The sequence below is a fragment of the Lolium rigidum genome, chromosome 4 (assembly GCF_022539505.1).
Source record: "Lolium rigidum isolate FL_2022 chromosome 4, APGP_CSIRO_Lrig_0.1, whole genome shotgun sequence".
Taxonomy (NCBI): domain Eukaryota; kingdom Viridiplantae; phylum Streptophyta; class Magnoliopsida; order Poales; family Poaceae; genus Lolium; species Lolium rigidum.
The window spans coordinates 101,669,922-101,689,493 of record NC_061511.1 but is presented as its reverse complement, the minus strand read 5'-3'; the positions used below and the strand labels follow the sequence as shown (position 1 = coordinate 101,689,493).

Below are 19,572 nucleotides of genomic sequence, written 5' to 3'. Positions count from 1 at the left end.
CTTGCTACCATCACCATGTATGATCATGCTCCAATGCTTGTCCCTCTCGTCCATGTTAGGCATATCATTCCTAAGAGTAACAAACACATCTGATTTAGGCAACATCATATTCTCATGTATATATGTGAGGAATATTTTCTAGAAACAAAAGTACCTGATAGTTAAGCTGTTTGGCACGAGCTCGAGTGATAAGTCCTTGTATTTGTGTAGATGTAGGTACATCAATTGTATCAATAAATGGGATGTCATCATCAAACTCATCTTGCTGTTGTTGATCCTCTGCCCCCCACCAGTTACTCTTCCTCTCCCTCTGGTCAGTTTCTTTAGTGCTCCTTCCTCTTCCTATGTTAACTGTTGACTTTGCTAGGTGGAATGTGCTCTCTATTCTCAACCACAAAGTGAGATTCTTCTGGTAGTGACCCTTTGGTATCCTAGATGCTCTTTCCTATGCACACACAATTTTGCATGGGTTATTGTGATAGGAAAGTTTGCATAAGAAAATGAGACAACACGGTAGGTGGTTTTCTCACTTCATGCACATGAAAACTCACTGCAAGTATGGTTGGATCATCAAATTCTTCTTGCCCTACACCTTCAGGCTGACTTGTACGTGCAATATGATTTTTGTGTCCATTTTTGTTGTGATCTGCAGATTTGCAGATTGAACAGTGCATTGTCACACCATGCTTCGGTAGTTTTCCACTCACTAGGATCTTTCTTCCTGTTTTTTTTGGCCTCCCAATGGCCTTTGTGTACAATGGTGGATGCACAACAATGTCACTCATCTTATCCAAATGCTCTTTGCTTCTCGGAGGCACATCATAAGATCCATAGGCTTTCAAATATGTCTCAACTGTGTAGCAAGAGTGGACAAGATCCTCTAGATCTAGCCTATCATCTCTGCAACAAGCAAGGGCATATGGGACAAGAATATGGAGAAGATGAAGATAGACAGTTCATCTGCATTTGATTGGGTTGAAGAGTTAGCACCAAACACTTGGGTGAAGACATTCTTTAGTGATTTCCCAAAGTGTGATCTACTCCTAAATAACCATTGTGAGGTGTGCTGGCGTGTAGTTGACGTGGGAGTTAGAAATTTTTGTGGTGTAACTTTTCTTCAGTTCCCCGGCAACGGCGCCAGAAAACAGTCTTGATGCGCGTAGATGACACGTCCGTTGGGAACCCCAAGAGGAAGGTGTGATGCGCACAGCAGCAAATTTTCCCTCAGTAAGAAACCAAGGTTATCGAACCGAGAGGAGCCAAGAAGCACGTTGAAGGTTGATGGCGGCGGGATGTAGTGCGGCGCAACACCAGGGATTCCGGCGCCAACGTGGAACCTGCACAACACAACCAAAGTACTTTGCCCCAACGAAACAGTGGGGTTGTCAATCTCACCGGCTTGCTGTAACAAAGGATTAGATGTATAGTGTGGATGATGATTGTTTGCAGTAAAATAGTAGAACAAGTATTGCGATGAGATTGTATTCGATGTAAAAGAATGGACCGGGGTCCACAGTTCACTAGAGGTGTCTCTCCCATAAGATAAATAGCATGTTGGGTGAACAAATTACAGTTGGGCAATTGACAAATAGAGAGGGATGACCATGCACATACATGATATGATGAGTATAGTGAGATTTAATTGGGCATTACGACAAAGTACATAGACCACTATCCAAGCATGCATCTATGCCTAAAAAGTCCACCTTCAGAGTTATCATCCGAACCCCTTCCAGTATTAAGTTGCAAACAACAGACAATTGCATTAAGTATGGTGCGTAATGTAATCAATAACTACATCCTCGGACATAGCATCAATGTTTTATCCCTAGTGGCAACAAGACACCACAACCTTAGAACTTTCCGTCATCGTCCCGGATTTAATGGAGGCATGAACCCACTATCGAGCATAAATACTCCCTCTTGGAGTTAAGAGTAAAAACTTGGCCGAGCCTCTACTAATAACGGAGAGCATGCAAGATCATAAACAACACATAGGTAATAGATTGATAATCAACATAACATAGTATTCTCTATCCATCGGATCCCAACAAACACAACATATAGCATTACGGATAGATGATCTTGATCATGTTAGGCAGCTCACAAGATCCGAGCAATGAAGCACATAAGGAGAAGACGACCATCTAGCTACTCGCTATGGACCCATAGTCCAGGGGTGAACTACTCACTCATCACTCCGGAGGCGACCATGGCGGTGAAGAGTCCTCCGGGAGATGATTCCCCTCTCCGGCAGGGTGCCGGAGGCGATCTCCTCGAATCCCCCGAGATGGGATTGGCGGCGGCGGCGTCTCGCGGAAGGTTTTCCGTATCGTGGCTCTCGGCATCGGGGGTTTCGCGACGAAGACTATATGTAGGCGGAAGGGCAGGTAAAGGGGCGTCACGAGGGGCCCACACAACATGCCGGCGCGGCCAAGGCTTGGGCCGCGCCGCCCTAGTGTGGCACCACCTCGTGGCCCCACTTCGTAAGTCCTCCGGTCTTCTGGAAGCTTCGTGGAAAAATAGGCCCCTGGGCGTTGTTTTCGTCCAATTCCGAGAATATTTCCTTACTAGGATTTCTGAAACGAAAAACAGCAGAAAACAAGAAGCGGCTCTTCGGCATCTCGTTAATAGGTTAGTGCCGGAAAATGCATAAATATGACATAAAGTATGCATAAAACATGTAGATATCATCAATAATGTGGCATGGAACATGAGAAATTATCGATACGTCGGAGACGTATCAAGGTGTTCAATAGGTATGTCATATATACACGTCCTAGACCATAAAGGTCATATATGTTCGTCCTCAACCATAAAGGCCATATATGCCCGTTCTTGATCATACATATCAATTTTTTTATAAATGCTTTGTTTACATGATTTGGTAGAACACATTTGTTTACATGAATTGTTTGCCTTTGCAGTTACATACTAGATGCTAGAGAGCTACCTATTATGTCCATGCTTCACAGGATAGTGTGCCAGATTATGGTCAGAATTTCTAGTAACAATAAAAAAGCCACAAAACAATGGCATGGTAGAATTTGCCCCAAAATTAAGAATAAGCTTGAAAAGAACATCGAATTTGCTCCTAGATATGGTGTAACATCTGCAGGTGGTGGCATTTATCAGCTTACTGCACCCGATGGCTTGCCGATCATTGTGGATATGACTACAAATTCATGTGATTGTAGGAGGTGGCAGTTAAGTGGAATACCCTGTGGGCATGCTGGCACATTTGTTGATCTTGCTATAGCCCACAAATTTTATTCTTGAGTGTTTCTCCCTTGTGCTTCTTGTGAAAATTCTGGTAAAGATGCCTTCCTAACCTTTGTTGCAAATGACTTCAAGCTCATTTTCTCATCATCTGAATTCATCTAATTTTGTGTGTGTCAGAAAAGGAGCGGTTAGTGCTTTCACATTCCATTGTCTTCTGCATTTGTGCAGTCCACAAAATTTCTTGATCACCATCTGATGCCCTGAAGAACCAATTACATTTTTTGCTTACCTAATTTTCCATCACAACATGCATTTAGAACTGATCCGGTGTTTCTTGTTTTTTACTATCTTCGCTCTGTATCCTGCTAGTGTAAGAAGCAAGAGCATTTCTCATTTCCTTCACATTAGAGAATTTCATCCCTAGCTTGAACACATGATTGTTCATGTCAAAATCCGGTTCAAACGTTTTGAATTTGTAGCCTATTCTATGTCCTGATTCGTCTGGCATGTCTAGCCGAGGATCATCTAGTGCATCAACTTCTTCTACTTCTTCTGCTACTGCTTCTTTCCCACCATCACCAACTTCATCTACATTATCGTTGTAAAGGTCATCATCACTCTTGCAACCTCATAACCACTGTCATGAAAATCTGAGTCAGATTCTTCTCCATTATGATATTCTCTGTCGTCTGCGTTATATTCATCTTCTTCCTCTATTTTCGCTGCATTATAGCTTGTCCCTTCATCACAAGTGTACTTTCTTTTAGCTGCCCTTTGCCCTTTTCTAGGGCTTATAACTTTTGGAGGCTCTATGTGACCATACATTAGTGCATCATCTTCATTCCGCCTGACCAACAAATTCACATGATCAACAAACACCTTCACTGCCTTGTTTGTAGCAGCTGCATTGATCATATCAATTTCTTTTTGCATCTCTCTTTACTGGTTTCAGTCCAACGCCTGTGCTAATCCCTGGAAGGCACCGGTACAATGTAGCACTTGTTCCCACTATATTGATTCCAAGCAAATCAAGGAAATCTGCCATCCACAACATTGACCATGTGTCGGCCACACAATGTCAAAGAAGTCAATTTTTATCATCAATATAAGTCCCGCTCTTCCCAACCACATAAGAAACCTTTGTTATGTAACTCCACAGTGAACAAGCCATCTACATGACCTACACTTTCATAAATGCTGAGTATAAATTCAGTATGAACTAACATATATTAAGTTGTAATTGACTAAGATAAGTGACAAAAAATTCAGATAAAAGCAACATAAACTCAAACAACACAATTAAGTGACCTAAATAGGTGCCATGCTTGTTGGCCATCGGCAGGGATAACTAGATGGAAATCAAATAATTAAAATGAAAGTAAGCGACAAATACAGAGAACAAACCATCTCCAGGACCTACTTCTCTACATACTGTGCATTCCTTCTATATAGTGTAAGATGTACTTTAAGCACAATGTACACAATATGACCTCAAACTTCATGTTCTCTAGATGGTGTGCTTATGTTTACAAGATCAGTCCTCCATTAAAATGCCATGACATTTGTATCAATGTGCTTTACCCTGAGGTATTAAGAATATGCATGCGCCGAGAAAAATACTTTACACACTCAGTTGTTGACTTAATCTACCGGCCACACTGAGAGTTGATATCCACGTTCACTGTCACACCAAACAAATCAGATTGAAGGGGAATAAAGAAAAGCGCCGTACTTCACTGAACGAAAGTTCAGTTATCTATCGGCCACAGTCAGTAAGCATACTACAACGCTAGGATACAAGTTACTGATCATGCAACTCATATAAATTTAGCTCCTTTTTGTCCTTTATCATGATACAAGTGACTAATCATTCCTCTACCAAGATCATATCACAACATTCAGCCCCTCCGATTCCCGTAAAATCCTACCACTATTGGCACTAGCGTAGCTATGCGTAGTTAAGGGGGGCCACCGCCCCCAGCTTTGGAAGATTCTCTAAAGAAAAATTATTTTAGGGACTAAGATGTGAAAAAGTGGTGTCTTTTGCCCCCCAACATTCATCTGCGATATATTCATCTTCTTCCTCTATTTTTGATGCATTATAGCTTGTCCATTCATCACACGTGTACTTTCTTTTAGCTGCCCTCTGCCCTTTTCTAGGGCTTATAACCTTTGGAGGATCTATGTGACCATACATTAGTGCATCATCTTCATTCTGCATGACCAACAAATTCACATGATCAGCAAACACCTTCACTGCATTGTTTGTAGCAGCTGCATTGACCATATGAAAAAAAATCTGCATCAATCTTTACTGGTTCTAGTCCAACAGCTGTGCTAATCCATGGAAGGCACCCGTACAATGTAGAACTTGTTCCCACTATATTAATTCCAATCAAATCAAGGAAATCTGCCATCCACAACATTGACCATGTGTCTGCCACACAATGTCAAAGAAGTCAATTTTTATCATCAATACAAGTCATGTTCTCCCCAACCACATAAGAAACCTTTGTTATGTAACTCCACAGTGAACAAGCCATCTCCATGACCTACACTATCATAATGCAAAGTATAAATTCAGTATGAACTAACATATATTAAATTGTAATTGACTGAGACAAGTGACAATTTTTTTAGATAAAAGCAACATAAAATCAAACAACACAATTAAGTGATCTAAATAGGTGCCATGCTTGTTGGCCATCGGCAAGGATAACTAGATGGAAATGAAATAATTAAGATGAAAGTAAGCGACAAATACAGAGACCAAACCATCTCCAGGACCTACTTCTCTACATAGTGTGCATTCCTTCTATATAGTGTAAGATGTACTTTAAGCACAATGTACACAATATGACCTCAAACTTCATGTTCTCTAGATGGTGTGCTTATGTTTACAAGATCAGTCGCTCCATTAAAATGCCATGGAATTTGTATCAATGTGCTTTACCCTGAGGTATTAAAAGAATATGTATGAGCCGAGAAAAATACTTTTATGCACTCAGTTGTTGACTTAATTTACCAGCCACACTGAGAGTTGATATCCACACACCAAATAAATCAGACTAGAGGGGAATAAAGAGGAGCGACCTACTTCACTGAAAAAGTTCAGTTATCTGTCGGCCACACTTAGTAAACAAACTACAACACCAGGATACAAGTTACTGATGATGCAAATCATACAAATTTAGCTCCTTTTTTGTGCTTAATCATGATACAAGTGAGTAATCATTCCTCTACCAAGATCATATCGCAACACTCAGCCTCTCCGATTCCCGTAAAATCCTACCACTATTGGCTCTACCCAAACAGGACAAATCACACACATTCTTCTCTAAAACACATAGAGTACTACCTGGCATCATACCCAACAAAAAATCGACATCAAATATTTATCCGCACAGAAAATTCCCAAAAAGAGAGGATTGCGCCGTCGGGGACTCGCTTATATGGGGCCAGGGTCACCGGGTCGTCTCCAATTATCCATCAACGAAGTTTTGATCGTCAGCGGCAGCAACGGCGATGGCCGCCACCTCCGCCGTCGTCTAGGCAACCGCCTCGAGCTCTTTGCGAAACAGGGCGACTTATAGGAACAGAACGACGAGATGTTGTTGCCGCACAGCCACAATCCAGGGAGCTAAATGCAATAATAAATCAGCACCACTAGAGCCTAGTTGATGCACCAATTAGCACATACCGGACAAGTTCATGCACTCCCAGCGTTATTACCTCAAAAAGAAATATACCCTGTTATCTTATGGGCCAGCGGCCAGCGCTCGTCGGCCCACCCTATGGGCGATCCGGCGGTACAAAGTGCGCGCGCGGTACGGAATAGGGTTTGCTTCCTGACGCGCCGCAGGCCGCACAAATGACAGCGATAGACCTTGAACAGAGAAGAAAACTCTGGATAACGAAGACAGCAGAGAGGGAGGAGCAGGAGAAGACGGAAGATGGCGGCTAAGCGGGGGCGAGGACGGGGGCGCGAGTGGGACGGGGACGAGCTCGCCGCATCGCCGCAGCCCCTCGCCGTTCCAGTCCTCTGCCTCGTGCGCTCCGCCGGGGACTTGGCAGCCGGCGCCTTCGTGGGCTCCCTCGTCGGATACGGTCTTCTTCACTCCCTCTCTCTCCCCCCCTGTTTCTCTACCTCTATTGCTTTCTTTGGCGACGATAAACTGTAGGACTTTCGAACAGCACACCGTCGCCGATAGGAAGTTTTACAGGGTTTCATTTGGTCACGCCGGTGCGGGGTATAACACTGAGGGAGTATTGCTTTGGAGATAGGTCTAGTGTAGATCATTAGTTGATCAAGTGACTGAAATACCTGAAAAAATGACCGAGAGCAGTCATAGAGAATTCTTCTGCAAGAGTGCAAATTATAGATTTAAGAAAATTGTCAGAGAGAGCAGTAAGAACAATATCATCAACCTATAAAAGGAGATGTACAATGTTGCCGTTCAGATTGTAGATGAAGATGGAAGTGTCAGATTTGGAGGCAGTGTCCCCAAATCCCCTGTTAACCAGAAGGGAAACCTATGATCTACTCCAGCTGCGTCCAACAGCCTAGGCCGTGACAGGTGCGCGATGAAATGTATTTTTTTTTGGCAGAATCTGGAAACTGTGGCGTCATTGCCAGGATAAGGCCCTTTGTTGGAACCCGATAAATTGGAAATATGAATAATTATGCATTTAAATATAAAACTCCATGAAATTTTAATTCCTCGAGGATATTATTATGTGGTAGTCTGTTTCTTTTGGATGAGGTGTGAACTAAGATAGATTTGAGGGCTGGTTATCACCAAATAAGAATGAAAGGAAGAGGATATCTACAAAACAGCCTGAAGGACCGGCTTTTTGAATTCAAGGTGATGCCCCGGCAACCTTTCAACAACTCATGAATAGTGTTTTTAAAGAGATATGTTGGAAAGGGGTATTGGTCTTTTTTGTTAGGGAGTGGTGAGCATCCATAATATCTCTAGCTTGACATGGGATATCTTGTTGAAGTGGTTAACACAAGACAGGTGAAGACATATGACTCCAGAAGTGACAGATCTGCTTTTTCTTTGACATAGCAGAGGATAAACAACACCTGTTTAAGGTGAATTAGACTGCGATTAGTGCTAGTGGATGAAACATGTATCCTATGAAAATATCATTTAAGAGTAATCATTCGAAGATACAAGTTTTTTGTGAACACAAACACATTTTGGAGGTCCAACTAAGTTGCATAACCTACATGTTAAGCCTTTTCTTAAAGAGAATTTAAGGTCCTTAAGACCAACTGGTAGGCTAGTTTGTGATATAGTGTATACTAGTGCTATACGTTCTTCACGGACATGTTTTTTTTCAAAGGAAGCAGGAGGAGAGAATCCTAAGGCACGTATATTAGTTAAAAATGATGATGAGAAATTAAAGCGGCAGTATCTACAAGGCAACTTCTTAGATGCACTAGATATTTACTGTACTAGCTAATGCAGGTTCAGGTTGTATTGTATTCTTTCGCTGCTTATTGAGGAAGATTTTTTGTATATTCATTCTAAAGAATTGGAAAGAAATTAGCCCGGAACAATAATTAATTAATGAAATCTGCAAAATGGTATCAGAGAAGGGTTCTTGAATCACTTCCTGCTTTGTATTGTGATTGTGCATCTAATTTTTGCATTCTTCAAAGGTCACGACTTCAAGTAGTTGGTTTTCTGATAATTTTGTTTTGCAGGACAAGGTTTGATCACTAGTAAAGGTATGAAGGGTTCACTCATCAATGCAGGATCTTCTGCGAAGGTTAATTGATCACAATATTTATGCAATATTTTCGATAGAGAAGCTGTCTATCATTCTACAGGATAGCTTGCTCACAGCACTTCGTTTTTAGACTTTTGCAGCATTGTCTGGCGTCCAAAGCTTCATCTTGTGCTTGTTGAGAAGACTGCGAGGGAAAGATGATAGTATGTACATTACTTTCTGTTACTCTTGTAGCATATATAAAGTAAAAATGTATAGTCTCAGCTAAAAACTTCTGCTGCAGTGATCAATGCTGGTGTGGCTGGTTGTTGCACGGGACTTGCTTTGAGTTTTCCAGGTAAAGTTAGATGAAACAACAGTAACTGAGTAGCTTATTTATCATTTAGTGTTGCTTGTAGTACTGCTGCAAAGACACTTAATACCATTAGAGAGTATTTCTTGGTATCTTTTCCAAAAGGAAAAAGGTTCACATGATACTCATGATGTTATTCCGAAATAAACTAAACGTGCTATTTCTTTGATGTTGTTTTCTTAATTTCCTCTGGTGTTGAATAAAATTCGAAAAGGATAGACCATTTTAGCAAGAAACAGGCCACCAGCACACAGTGTATGTCCTATACTCTTGCAATAGACACCAGGGAAAACTTTATTGTTGAAAAAGGCACCTTGCAAGAAATCTGGCAAGCTGATCTCTGGAAACTTGGACCAGTTATATTGATTAAGTTACAAATTTTAGGCAGAAAAAAAAAACTCTGGTTGCTTTGAGGATTCAAACCCACAATGCCCCCTTGGAAGGTCTGTTGTCGTACACCAGGCACATGTTCCTTAGTTATGTCACTAAGGTTGATTGTAAATACCAGTACACAAAATTCGGAAGTTTTAAACAATGTTTACATGCTATCCTGTCAGAGGACAAAGCTTGTGTTTGACCATGTGGTTTTTAGTGTTCAGTGTAATAGGTGTAGTCCTTGAGACAGGATTCCTTGTTGCAGAATCAGAAGTATCATCAACATTAGAAGGATACTTGTAGTTCTGTTTTTCTTCCTCTCTCCCTCTGTTCCACTCAATTTTATGGTTCTCTGAAGCTAAGACTGTTTAGCAGCTCTGGGTATATTTGTCAGATTAATTTTTTTTTCTCCAATCATGGACTGTAAGATTCATCACACTAACATTTATCCTAAACCAGGTGCACCCCAAGCAATGTTCCACAGCTGCGTCACATTTGCGGCGTTCTCCTGCATAATGGATGGTCTCAATAAGCAACAGGCTGCCATGGCAGCCACACTTGGCGGACATCCATCCTCGACCATCAAGCTTCAGGAGGGGGGTGGCGTTCTGCCCCCCTTCACTCTTCCACCACTTCTGGATGCTTCAGACGCTTTGGCCTCGTGCAGCCAGAGCTTGTTTAAGCCCAAGCAGTAGACTGATCCGAAGATTTTTCAACAAGAGGAAGCTAGTTCCGTAGTTTATCTATCTCTTCTCTCTTTGGCCTCCCGAATCCCTGATTAGTTTTGTTGCTCATTTTTGTGATGGATTTGCTCAAATATGGCTGTGGAGCTATAATGGGTTGCATCTAGTGTTGTTTGCCTTGATAATGAAGAGCCAATATCGATGAGATTGGTTATCATCAAAATTTACTAGGTCCGTCTGATGTTCTTGTCAAGTCTATTGTATAACATGAGAACAATATTAAATAATAAAGTTTTGTCCTCAGTATGGGCCTATAAAATGAAGCCAGCTAAACTGGATCCCGCCAATTTACTCCTGTTCTATTTTATCACATCAATTATTGGTGTAAAAAAATCACACAATGAATTATTGAACAAAATAAGATTGTATCATCCACAATGCATTATTGTACATACTAAATTCTTCCGTGCAGATAGCACTAAAACGATCATCATCACCTGCGACTGTCACTATTGATTGATAACCCTTATCTTTATAAATGTCAACCTCAACTGAGATTGTATTTTCTGTTTCGTATATCTTTGAGGCATACTGTTCAAGTTGACCTGCCGGCTCACACACGAGCGCACGTAGATAGACAGACAGACATCCAGATCAAATAATTGTGGAAGACCAGCATCTGAATCATAATCCTCTCTAGTGGAGGTTGTTTTCTGCCCACTCTGCTGGCAACGCACCGCTTTTCCTCACCACCTCCTCCGCCCACTTGGAAAGGTTCGGCGCCTTCATTGTGCCATGGATAGACCACAAGGTTCATCCACCCATGAACTCTTTAATAATTAAGCCATTTCAAGAAGCAAAAGCTTAACTCGCCCTTTCCTGCTTTTCTGAATATTCTCTTCCAGTTAAAGAAGGACACGTGAAAATGTTCCATCTGTCCAAATATCCTTCCACAACTCCATGGAAAGGTAGCCGGCTAGCGGCCCATGGGATACTATATCTGGAGTAAAATTTAAAGAGCATAGAGATACTTTGGTTTGTATTCTGTCTATTAGCTTTATCTAGGTACGTATGTATTAGATACATCCATATCTAGAAAAGTTGAGTCATTTATTTTGAAACGGAGGTTGTATATGCTGCAGAAGAGAAAATAACAAAAAACAACCACATATCAGGCAGTTGTTTCAAAAAGCAACCACTATTCGAAATGTTTTCAAAAAACCACCACTTTACGGTTAACACGTTGCAAGGTGCACTGATTCACGTCCGAACCGATTTTAATCACGAATCAGAAGAATCGGGCCCACTGTCAGGTCTACGTGGCACATCATAGACGGTGCGTGTTAGCGTCCGTTAACGGTGGTCGGTGCCCTAACTTCCGCCGTTCCGACAGCGTTGGAGGCAGTCCCTCTCACTTCTCCCTCCCACGCTGACTCACGATAGCCATGGCGGCGGCGAATTCGTCCGGCCTGACCTCACCGGTCGGCGGCGCCGGAGCTGGAAGAGAGGGTGGCGTTGAGGGAGAGGGTGGCGACGGGGAGTTAGCAAATTTGGGGGGGCCTACTTTCGGTGGTGGATTCGTCCGACCTCACCTCAGCCGCTGCCGCCGGAGCTGGAAGAGAAGGTGTCGCTGATGGTGAGGGCGGCGCTGGAGCTGGAAGAGAGGATGGCGTAGACAACGAGGTTGCCGATCTGGGAGGCCAGGTCGTGGCGGACGTGGATTGCTGTGGGAGCTCGAATCCGTCGACCCTGATGCTTTATTCACCGGAGAAAGCAGCCGCCACCGCCGTGGCCAAGGTTTGGAAGGAGAACCCTGCCTCCAGCAGCCGTTTTACATCTGGATTCCTGGGCGGCATCGAGTAAGTACTTCCTTTCTCACATCTTTGTTCTTTCTGTCAGACATAGTGTGTAACCGATTTGTGCTAGGAAAAATAGAGAACTAATTGTTCTTCCTCTCAATATTTGTAGTCTGGATGACGAAAATTGGGATGTAAGGTTCAATTTAGATGGACAGGACAATTTAGAACGAAGTTTAGGCCGATCAGACATCACATATCTGAATTTGTTAGCTCTAATTGAGTTAGAGGGGTATGGAATCAATGACTGCATGTATTTTGTGAAAGAAAAGGACATAGGGTTGCTGGAATGGAAGTACTGGATGGAATGAGTAAGGTGGAGCAGATGATTGAGTTATATGAGGAGGAGATGTGCATAAATATCAGTGTTATTAAGAGAGGTAGCTCATTGCCAGTAAACATCAACAAACCAGCAGTAGAAGAGAAAATTCCTATGTCACAAATAGGTTACCCCCTGTTGTTTACACAGTGGATGATGATGGTGTGATTTTACCTAGCCAGGAAGAAATTGTTCAGTGCACTGATGATTCAGCTATGATTTACCTGTGAACCCAGCAGAGCAATATTGATGACAAAGGCAAGTAGAATGTTGATGAGCAAAGAGAAATTGCAGCAGGTTGTACATATGACGAGGAAGAAGGAATTGCAGAAGGCTGTTCAGATGATGAGCAAGACGAAATTGCAGAAGACAGAGAATAGTCTTCAGATGATGAGCAAGATGGAGATTTCATGGAAGAGGATGAAGTTGAGACAGAATGTGATGAAGAAACCGAGCTCAATGAGAAACTTATTGATTTGAAAAAGAGAAAGAGAGGTGGAACCAAGGAGTTATGTGAGGATGAGGTGTTGGAGATATGCCCAAGAGGCAATAATAAAATGGTTATTATAATATATCTTTGTGTTTATGATAATGTTTACATACCATGCTATAATTGTATTAACCGAAACATTGATACATGTGTGTTATGTAAACAACAAGGAGTCCCTAGTAAGCCTCTTGTATAACTAGCTTGTTGATTAATAGATGATCATGGTTTCGTGATCATGAACATTGGATGTTATTAATAACAAGGTTATGTCATTGTATGAATGATGTAATGGACACACCCAATTAAGCGTAGCATAAGATCTCATCATTAAGTTATTTGCTATAAGCTTTCGATACATAGTTACCTAGTCCTTATGACCATGAGATCATGTAAATCACTTATACCGGAAAGGTACTTTGATTACATCAAACACCACTGCGTAAATGGGTGGTTATAAAGGTGGGATTAAGTATCCGGAAAGTATGAGTTGAGGCATATGGATCAACGAGTGGGATTTGTCCATCCCGATGACGGATAGATATACTCTGGGCCCTCTCGGTGGAATGTCGTCTAATATCTTGCAAGCATATGAATAAGTTCATAAGAGACCACATACCACGGTACGAGTAAAGAGTACTTGTCAGGAGACGAGGTTGAACAAGGTATAGAGTGATACCGAAGATCAAACCTCGGACAAGTAAAATATCGCGTGACAAAGGGAATTGGTATTGTATGTGAATGGTTCATTCGATCACTAAAGTCATCGTTGAATATGTGGGAGCCATTATGGATCTCCGGATCCCGCTATTGGTTATTGGTCGGAGTGAGTACTCAACCATGTCCGCATAGTTCGCGAACCGTAGGGTGACACACTTAAGGTTTGATGTTGAAATGGTAGAACTTGAATATGGAATGGAGTTCGAATATTTGTTCGAAGTCCCGGATGAGATCCCGGACATCACGAAGAGTTCCGGAATGGTCCGGAGAATAAGATTCATATATAGGAAGTCATATTCCAAGTTTGGAAATGATCCGGTGCATTTATGGCAGGTTCTAGAAGGTTCTAGAAAAGTCCGGAAGAATGGCACTTTGGAAAGTGGAGTCCCGAAGAGACTCCACTAGCATGGCCGGCCAGCCCTAAAGGGAAGAGTCCCAGGTGGGCTCCACCTAAAGGTGGCCGGCCACCCCACCTCAAGGAAAGGTGGGAGTCCCATCTTGGGTAGGACTCCCTCCTTGAGTAGGTTTCCCACATATGGGAGGTTTTAGTGTTGGGGTCTTATTCGAAGACTTGGACTAGAACTCTTGGGGCTTCCACCTATATAATGAGGAGCATAGGAGAGGGGGCTGACCACTTCAAGCCTCAGCCTTGGCCGCACCCCTTAGAGGGCCGGCGCCCAACCCCCTCTCTCCCCAAACCCTAGCGGTCTCTCTCCTCCACCACATCCCGCACGCTTAAGCGAAGCTCCGCCGGATTTCTCCACCACCACCGACACCACGCCGTCGTGTCTGTCGAATTCAAGAGGAGCTACTACTTCCGCTGCCCGCCGGAACGGGGAGGTGGACGTCGTCTTCATCAACAACCGAACGTGTGACCGAGTACGGAGGTGCTGCCCGTTCGTGGCGCCGGAAGCGATCGTGATCAAGATCTTCTACGCGCTTTTGCAAGCGGCAAGTGAACGTCTACCGCAGCAACAAAAGCCTCATCTTGTAGGCTTTGGAATCTCTTCAAGGGTGAGACTCGATACCCCCTCGTTGCTACCGTCTTCTAGATTGCATCTTGGCTTGGATTGCGTGTTCGCGGTAGGAATTTTTTTTTTCTATGCAACGTTATCCTATAGTGGTATCAGAGCCGTGTCTATGCATAGATGGTTGCACGAGTAGAACACAATGGTTTTGTGGGCGTTGATGCTCTTGTTGTCTTTAGTTTGAGTACTTTGCATCTTTGTGGCATAGTGGGATGAAGCGGCTCGGGCTAACTTTACATGACCGCGTTCATGAGACTTGCTCCTCGTTCGACATGCAACTTGTATTGCATAAAAGGCTTTGCGGGTGTCCTGTCTCTCCTACTATAGTGAAGATTCAATTTACTCTTCTATTGACAACACTAGTATCACCGTTGTGGTTCATGTTCGTAGGTAGATTAGATCTTACTCGAAAACCCTAAACCACGTAAAATATGCAAACCAAATTAGAGACGTCTAACTTGTTTTTGCAGGGTTTGGTGATGTGATATGGCCATGATGTGATGATGAATATGTATGAGATGATCATTATTGTATTGTGGCAACCGGCAGGAGCCTTATGGTTGTCTTTATTTTCATGTTGAGTAGTATTTCAAAGTAGTTGTAATAGTTGCTACATGAGGTGAACAACCATGAAGACGGCGCCATGAACCTTGACGCTACGCCGACGATGATGGAGATCATGCCCGTTGATGATGGAGATCATGTCCGTGCTTTAGAGATGAAGATCGAAGGCGCAAAGACAAAAGGGCCATATCATATCACATATGAACTGCATGTGATGTTAATCCTTTTATGCATCTTATTTTGCTTAGATCGCGACGGTAGCATTATAAGATGATCCCTCACATTAATATCAAGATAATAAAGTGTTCTCCCCTCGTATGCACCGTTGTACAGTTCATCGTTTCGAAGCATCTCGTGATGATCGGATGTGATAGATTCAACGTTCACATACAACGGGTGTAAGCCATGTTGCACACGCGGAATACTTGGGTTTGCTTGACGAGCCTAGCATGTACAGACATGGCCTCGGGACAACGGAAACCGAAAGGTTGAACACGAGTCATATGGATGATATGATCAACATGTTGATGTTCACCATTGAAGCTACATCATCTCACGTGATGATCGGTTTTGGTGTAGTGGATTTGGATCGTGTACCACTTAACAACTATGAGGGATGTTGTATTAAGTGGGAGTTCATTAGTAATAAAGATTAGAACATGAACTAATTATCATAAACATAGTCTGAGTAGTATTTTGAATTATTTTTTTGTAGTATTGGCATCCGTTTTCTACTATGCGCTAGTCTTGTTATTGAGATAGAAATACTGTTAAAATCTGATAAGAAACTTTACGGATTGGTACCGTATTGTTATTGAATCAAGAAATGATTAAGTCCTATTGCAAACTTTTAGTAAACCTCACATTGTTGATTCAAAGAGCTATGGTTTCAATTAGTACCTAAAGTTATCTTGTCTCCGTCAAACTTGAAGTTCAAATTTGTTCTAAAAGTAAGGAGCTGAAAATTTAGTTTTCAGAAATAATCAAGGTATGAGATATATGTGTTATCTAAGACCTTATTGCAAGATGATAGAATATAATTTGGTGAGACTACATAAACTCATAAGTTTTATGGGAATGTATGAAGGTTGAAGACGGCAGGCGTCACAATCCTCCAACTATTGGGGCACTAACGATATTCGCATATCCATGAAGTTATCATCCTTAGTATGCACCGTTGCTAAGACTCGTCGTATCGAAGCATCACGTGATGATCGGGTGTGATAGATTCTACGTGTGCATACAACGGGTGCAAGCCAGATTTGCACATGCGAATACCAAGGTTAAAACTTTATGAGCCTAGCATGTACGGACATGGTCTCGGAAAGTCATCATGATACAATGGATAAAATTATGAGTGAAATTGTTCATCATATTACAAGGTTACTAATAGTGAAATCCGGAACACTTATCATATGATGATCAACTTCAAAGTAAGAACCTCAAGGTTATTGGTATTTGACCAACAAACCTAGAAGTTAATGATGTTGAAGTGTTTTCTGAATAATGAGGAAAGCTAAAAGAGAAACTGCAAAAGATATTTTGGCAAAAAGAAAAGAAAAGACTAGAAAGTCTAGCTCGGGTGTATATAAATGATATACATGTTATGGTTGTATTCCTAGTTAAGTCACACTATGAAATTCTTGGGTATTAGTACTATATTGGTTGGTATGAAGTGTCATACAAAACAACGCAATACAAGAATACAATGGCCTAAGTGATCGACAAGGAATATGATAGGAATGCACGTCCGGAACAAAATAAAGTGTTATTATGTTCGTCGTTGGCATTCTATCTAGCCCTTAGAATTTATAATAAAGAACTTAATAATTGTTATTTTGCTCGGTCAAATGAAAACAATGAGTTGTTCAAATTATGACATTACTCCATGTACGATGGATAAGTTATTATAAATCTTAATGGTGAAACACACATACATAACACTGACGCTAAAATGCCATAAGGCAAATGATTTGAATTCCACTTATTTGTGGAACCGCCATTTAGGTCATGTTAGAAAGGAATGCATGAAGGAACTCCATGCAAATGGATTTTTGGAGTCATTTGATTTTTGAATCATTTGGCGCTTGCAAATCTTTTTCTAAAAAGAATGACTAAAATACCGTTCATAGGCCAAGAGTTGAACGGGCAACTAACTTAGTGGAAACATACATGCTGATGTATGTGGTTCACTGGGCATAGTTGTGTGCGGGAGATTCTTCTACTTCATAAAAACTTCCAACAATGAATTGAGTATATATATATGGATGTATTCAATAAGGAAGAAGTTTGAAACATTTGAATGGATTCAAATAAATTTCAGTATGAAGTGGAAATCATCGTAATAGAAATCAAATATCTATGATTGGATCATGGTGGAAATATTTGAATTACGAGTTTTAGCGAACATCTAAGAGAGTTATGAAATTGTTCTACAACTTACGTTTCTTGGAGTATCATAGTGATGATGAAGTATCCAAGAGATATATCCAAACTTTGTTGGATCAATGATGAGATAAAATATTGATGCCATTATATTTTTGTGAATTATGCTTTAGTGACTACCGCTTTTACACTGAATAGAGCATCATCATGATCCGTTGAAATGACACCATACAAGTTATGGCATGGGTATAAACCCTAATAGTCAACCAAAATCGGATGAATGTATTTGTTGGTTATCCCAGAGATTTAATTGGGAATTCTTCCCACGAGACAAAGACAAAAGTGTTTGTCAATGTTTCTTATTTCCGAGAAATTGTTTCGAGTGAAGTATTTGAGTGGGAGGACAATATAATTTGATAAGGTTTATGAAACTGAGCATAATGATCAGAGTAACGCAGCATCGGAATTGGTTTCGGAAGCGGCCACGACGATCATGGCTCTCATGGCTACAAAGTGTTTTAGCCATGGAGATCGAAGTACATATTGAACCTTGTAGGTATGGTTTACTTTGTGATCAAATAAATGATTTGTGGACAAAGGATTGATTTTGAACAATGATAAACCAACTACAAAACAAAGAAGTTATGATGGGTCCTGACTCCGTTAAAATGGCCATGCGCCATGAAATCCAAGATAGATGAATACTTTATGAAAGTAAATGGATCTATGAAATTGATAGACTTGGATGAAATATCCTTGAAGAAAGCTTGACTTATCGAAAAATTGTTTACGACAAAGTTCAAAGAGTTGAATACGATAAGATTAGATCTTCCGTAGCAATGCTTATAGTCTATGTGGATTATTCTAGTAATCACTACATATTTCTTTTATGAGATATGCTAGTAGGATGGCAAAATACACTACTTAACAGAAGTATGTATACAAGATACAACCAAGAGTTTTGCTGGTCCGTGGAATACTAGATAGGTATACAAGCTTCAATTGGATGAAGTAAGTATCACGGAGTTGGAATCTTCACCAGATGAAATAGTCAAAGAGTTTTTGATTTCATCAGAGACGGTGAAGAGGCTTGCATTTGCAAGAAATTAAGTGGGAGCGCTAAGACACATTTATAATACTTTATGTAGGTGACATATAGTTGGTTATAAATGATGTAATTATATACTTGATTAAAAAGGTTTCATTGAGAATTAACTTCAATGAAAGGATATGGATCGAAACAAATTTAGTGTCAAGATCTATGAAGATAGATTGAAACACATAAATAAGTTTAAGTCAAAGTACATATGATGGATATTGAAGTAGTTCAATATAGAAATATTAAGAAAATGTTCTTGTCATCCGAAGGTTTAACAAGACTTGAGTGTATCCGACACTCAATGAGTAAAAACACATGAGTGATTATAGATCACGAATAATATGTACACAATCAGATATCATGTGCTATAAAGTGTTATGAGCATATACCGGAATGATTCATATGATGATCATTGGACGACAAGTAAGAATATCCTTGAGTACTTTAGAAGAACTAAGGATATATATATATATTTTTGTATGAAGAAATGACAAACAAATCGCTGTAAGGTGTTACACCGATATTGGTTTTGTCACATATAAAATATAATTTCAATCTTAAATTAGACTAAGTGTTGTTTAAAAGGTAGCACAATGAGCTAGAAGTTGTCTATGCTAGATTTAGAAGAGTTCTAAATATTGTGACGGATTCTACAAAAGAAGGCAGAGTATGTCATTATTTTGACAATGACAAAGGATGTTAAGTCAAGAGGTTCTTTGAGAACTTGGTGTAGTTCCGAC

The 19,572-nt window shown here is 41.0% G+C and overlaps 1 protein-coding gene across 1 annotated transcript; it reads left to right on the top strand.

The window, feature by feature from the left end:
• The first annotated feature begins 7,175 nt into the window (after nucleotides 1-7,175).
• Nucleotides 7,176-10,697, top strand: LOC124650047 (mitochondrial import inner membrane translocase subunit TIM22-3-like). The gene is made up of 5 exons (XM_047189615.1): nucleotides 7,176-7,329; nucleotides 8,939-9,003; nucleotides 9,095-9,167; nucleotides 9,248-9,301; nucleotides 10,151-10,697. Exons 1-5 carry the CDS (start codon nucleotides 7,176-7,178, stop codon nucleotides 10,384-10,386), a joined length of 582 nt encoding a protein of 193 aa, XP_047045571.1. The 3' UTR covers nucleotides 10,387-10,697.
• Nucleotides 10,698-19,572: the final 8,875 nt, after the last annotated feature.

What these genes read in the sequence shown, in the direction of transcription:
- LOC124650047 (XM_047189615.1), top strand. Translation starts at nt 7,176, where the DNA reads ATGGCGGCTAAGCGGGGGCGAGGACGGGGGCGCGAGTGGGACGGGGAC. An exon ending in GGGCTCCCTCGTCGGATACG is followed by an intron (nt 7,330 to 8,938) that starts GTCTTCTTCACT and finishes TTTGTTTTGCAG; the next exon opens with GACAAGGTTTGATCACTAGT. An exon ending in ACTTGCTTTGAGTTTTCCAG is followed by an intron (nt 9,302 to 10,150) that starts GTAAAGTTAGAT and finishes ATCCTAAACCAG; the next exon opens with GTGCACCCCAAGCAATGTTC.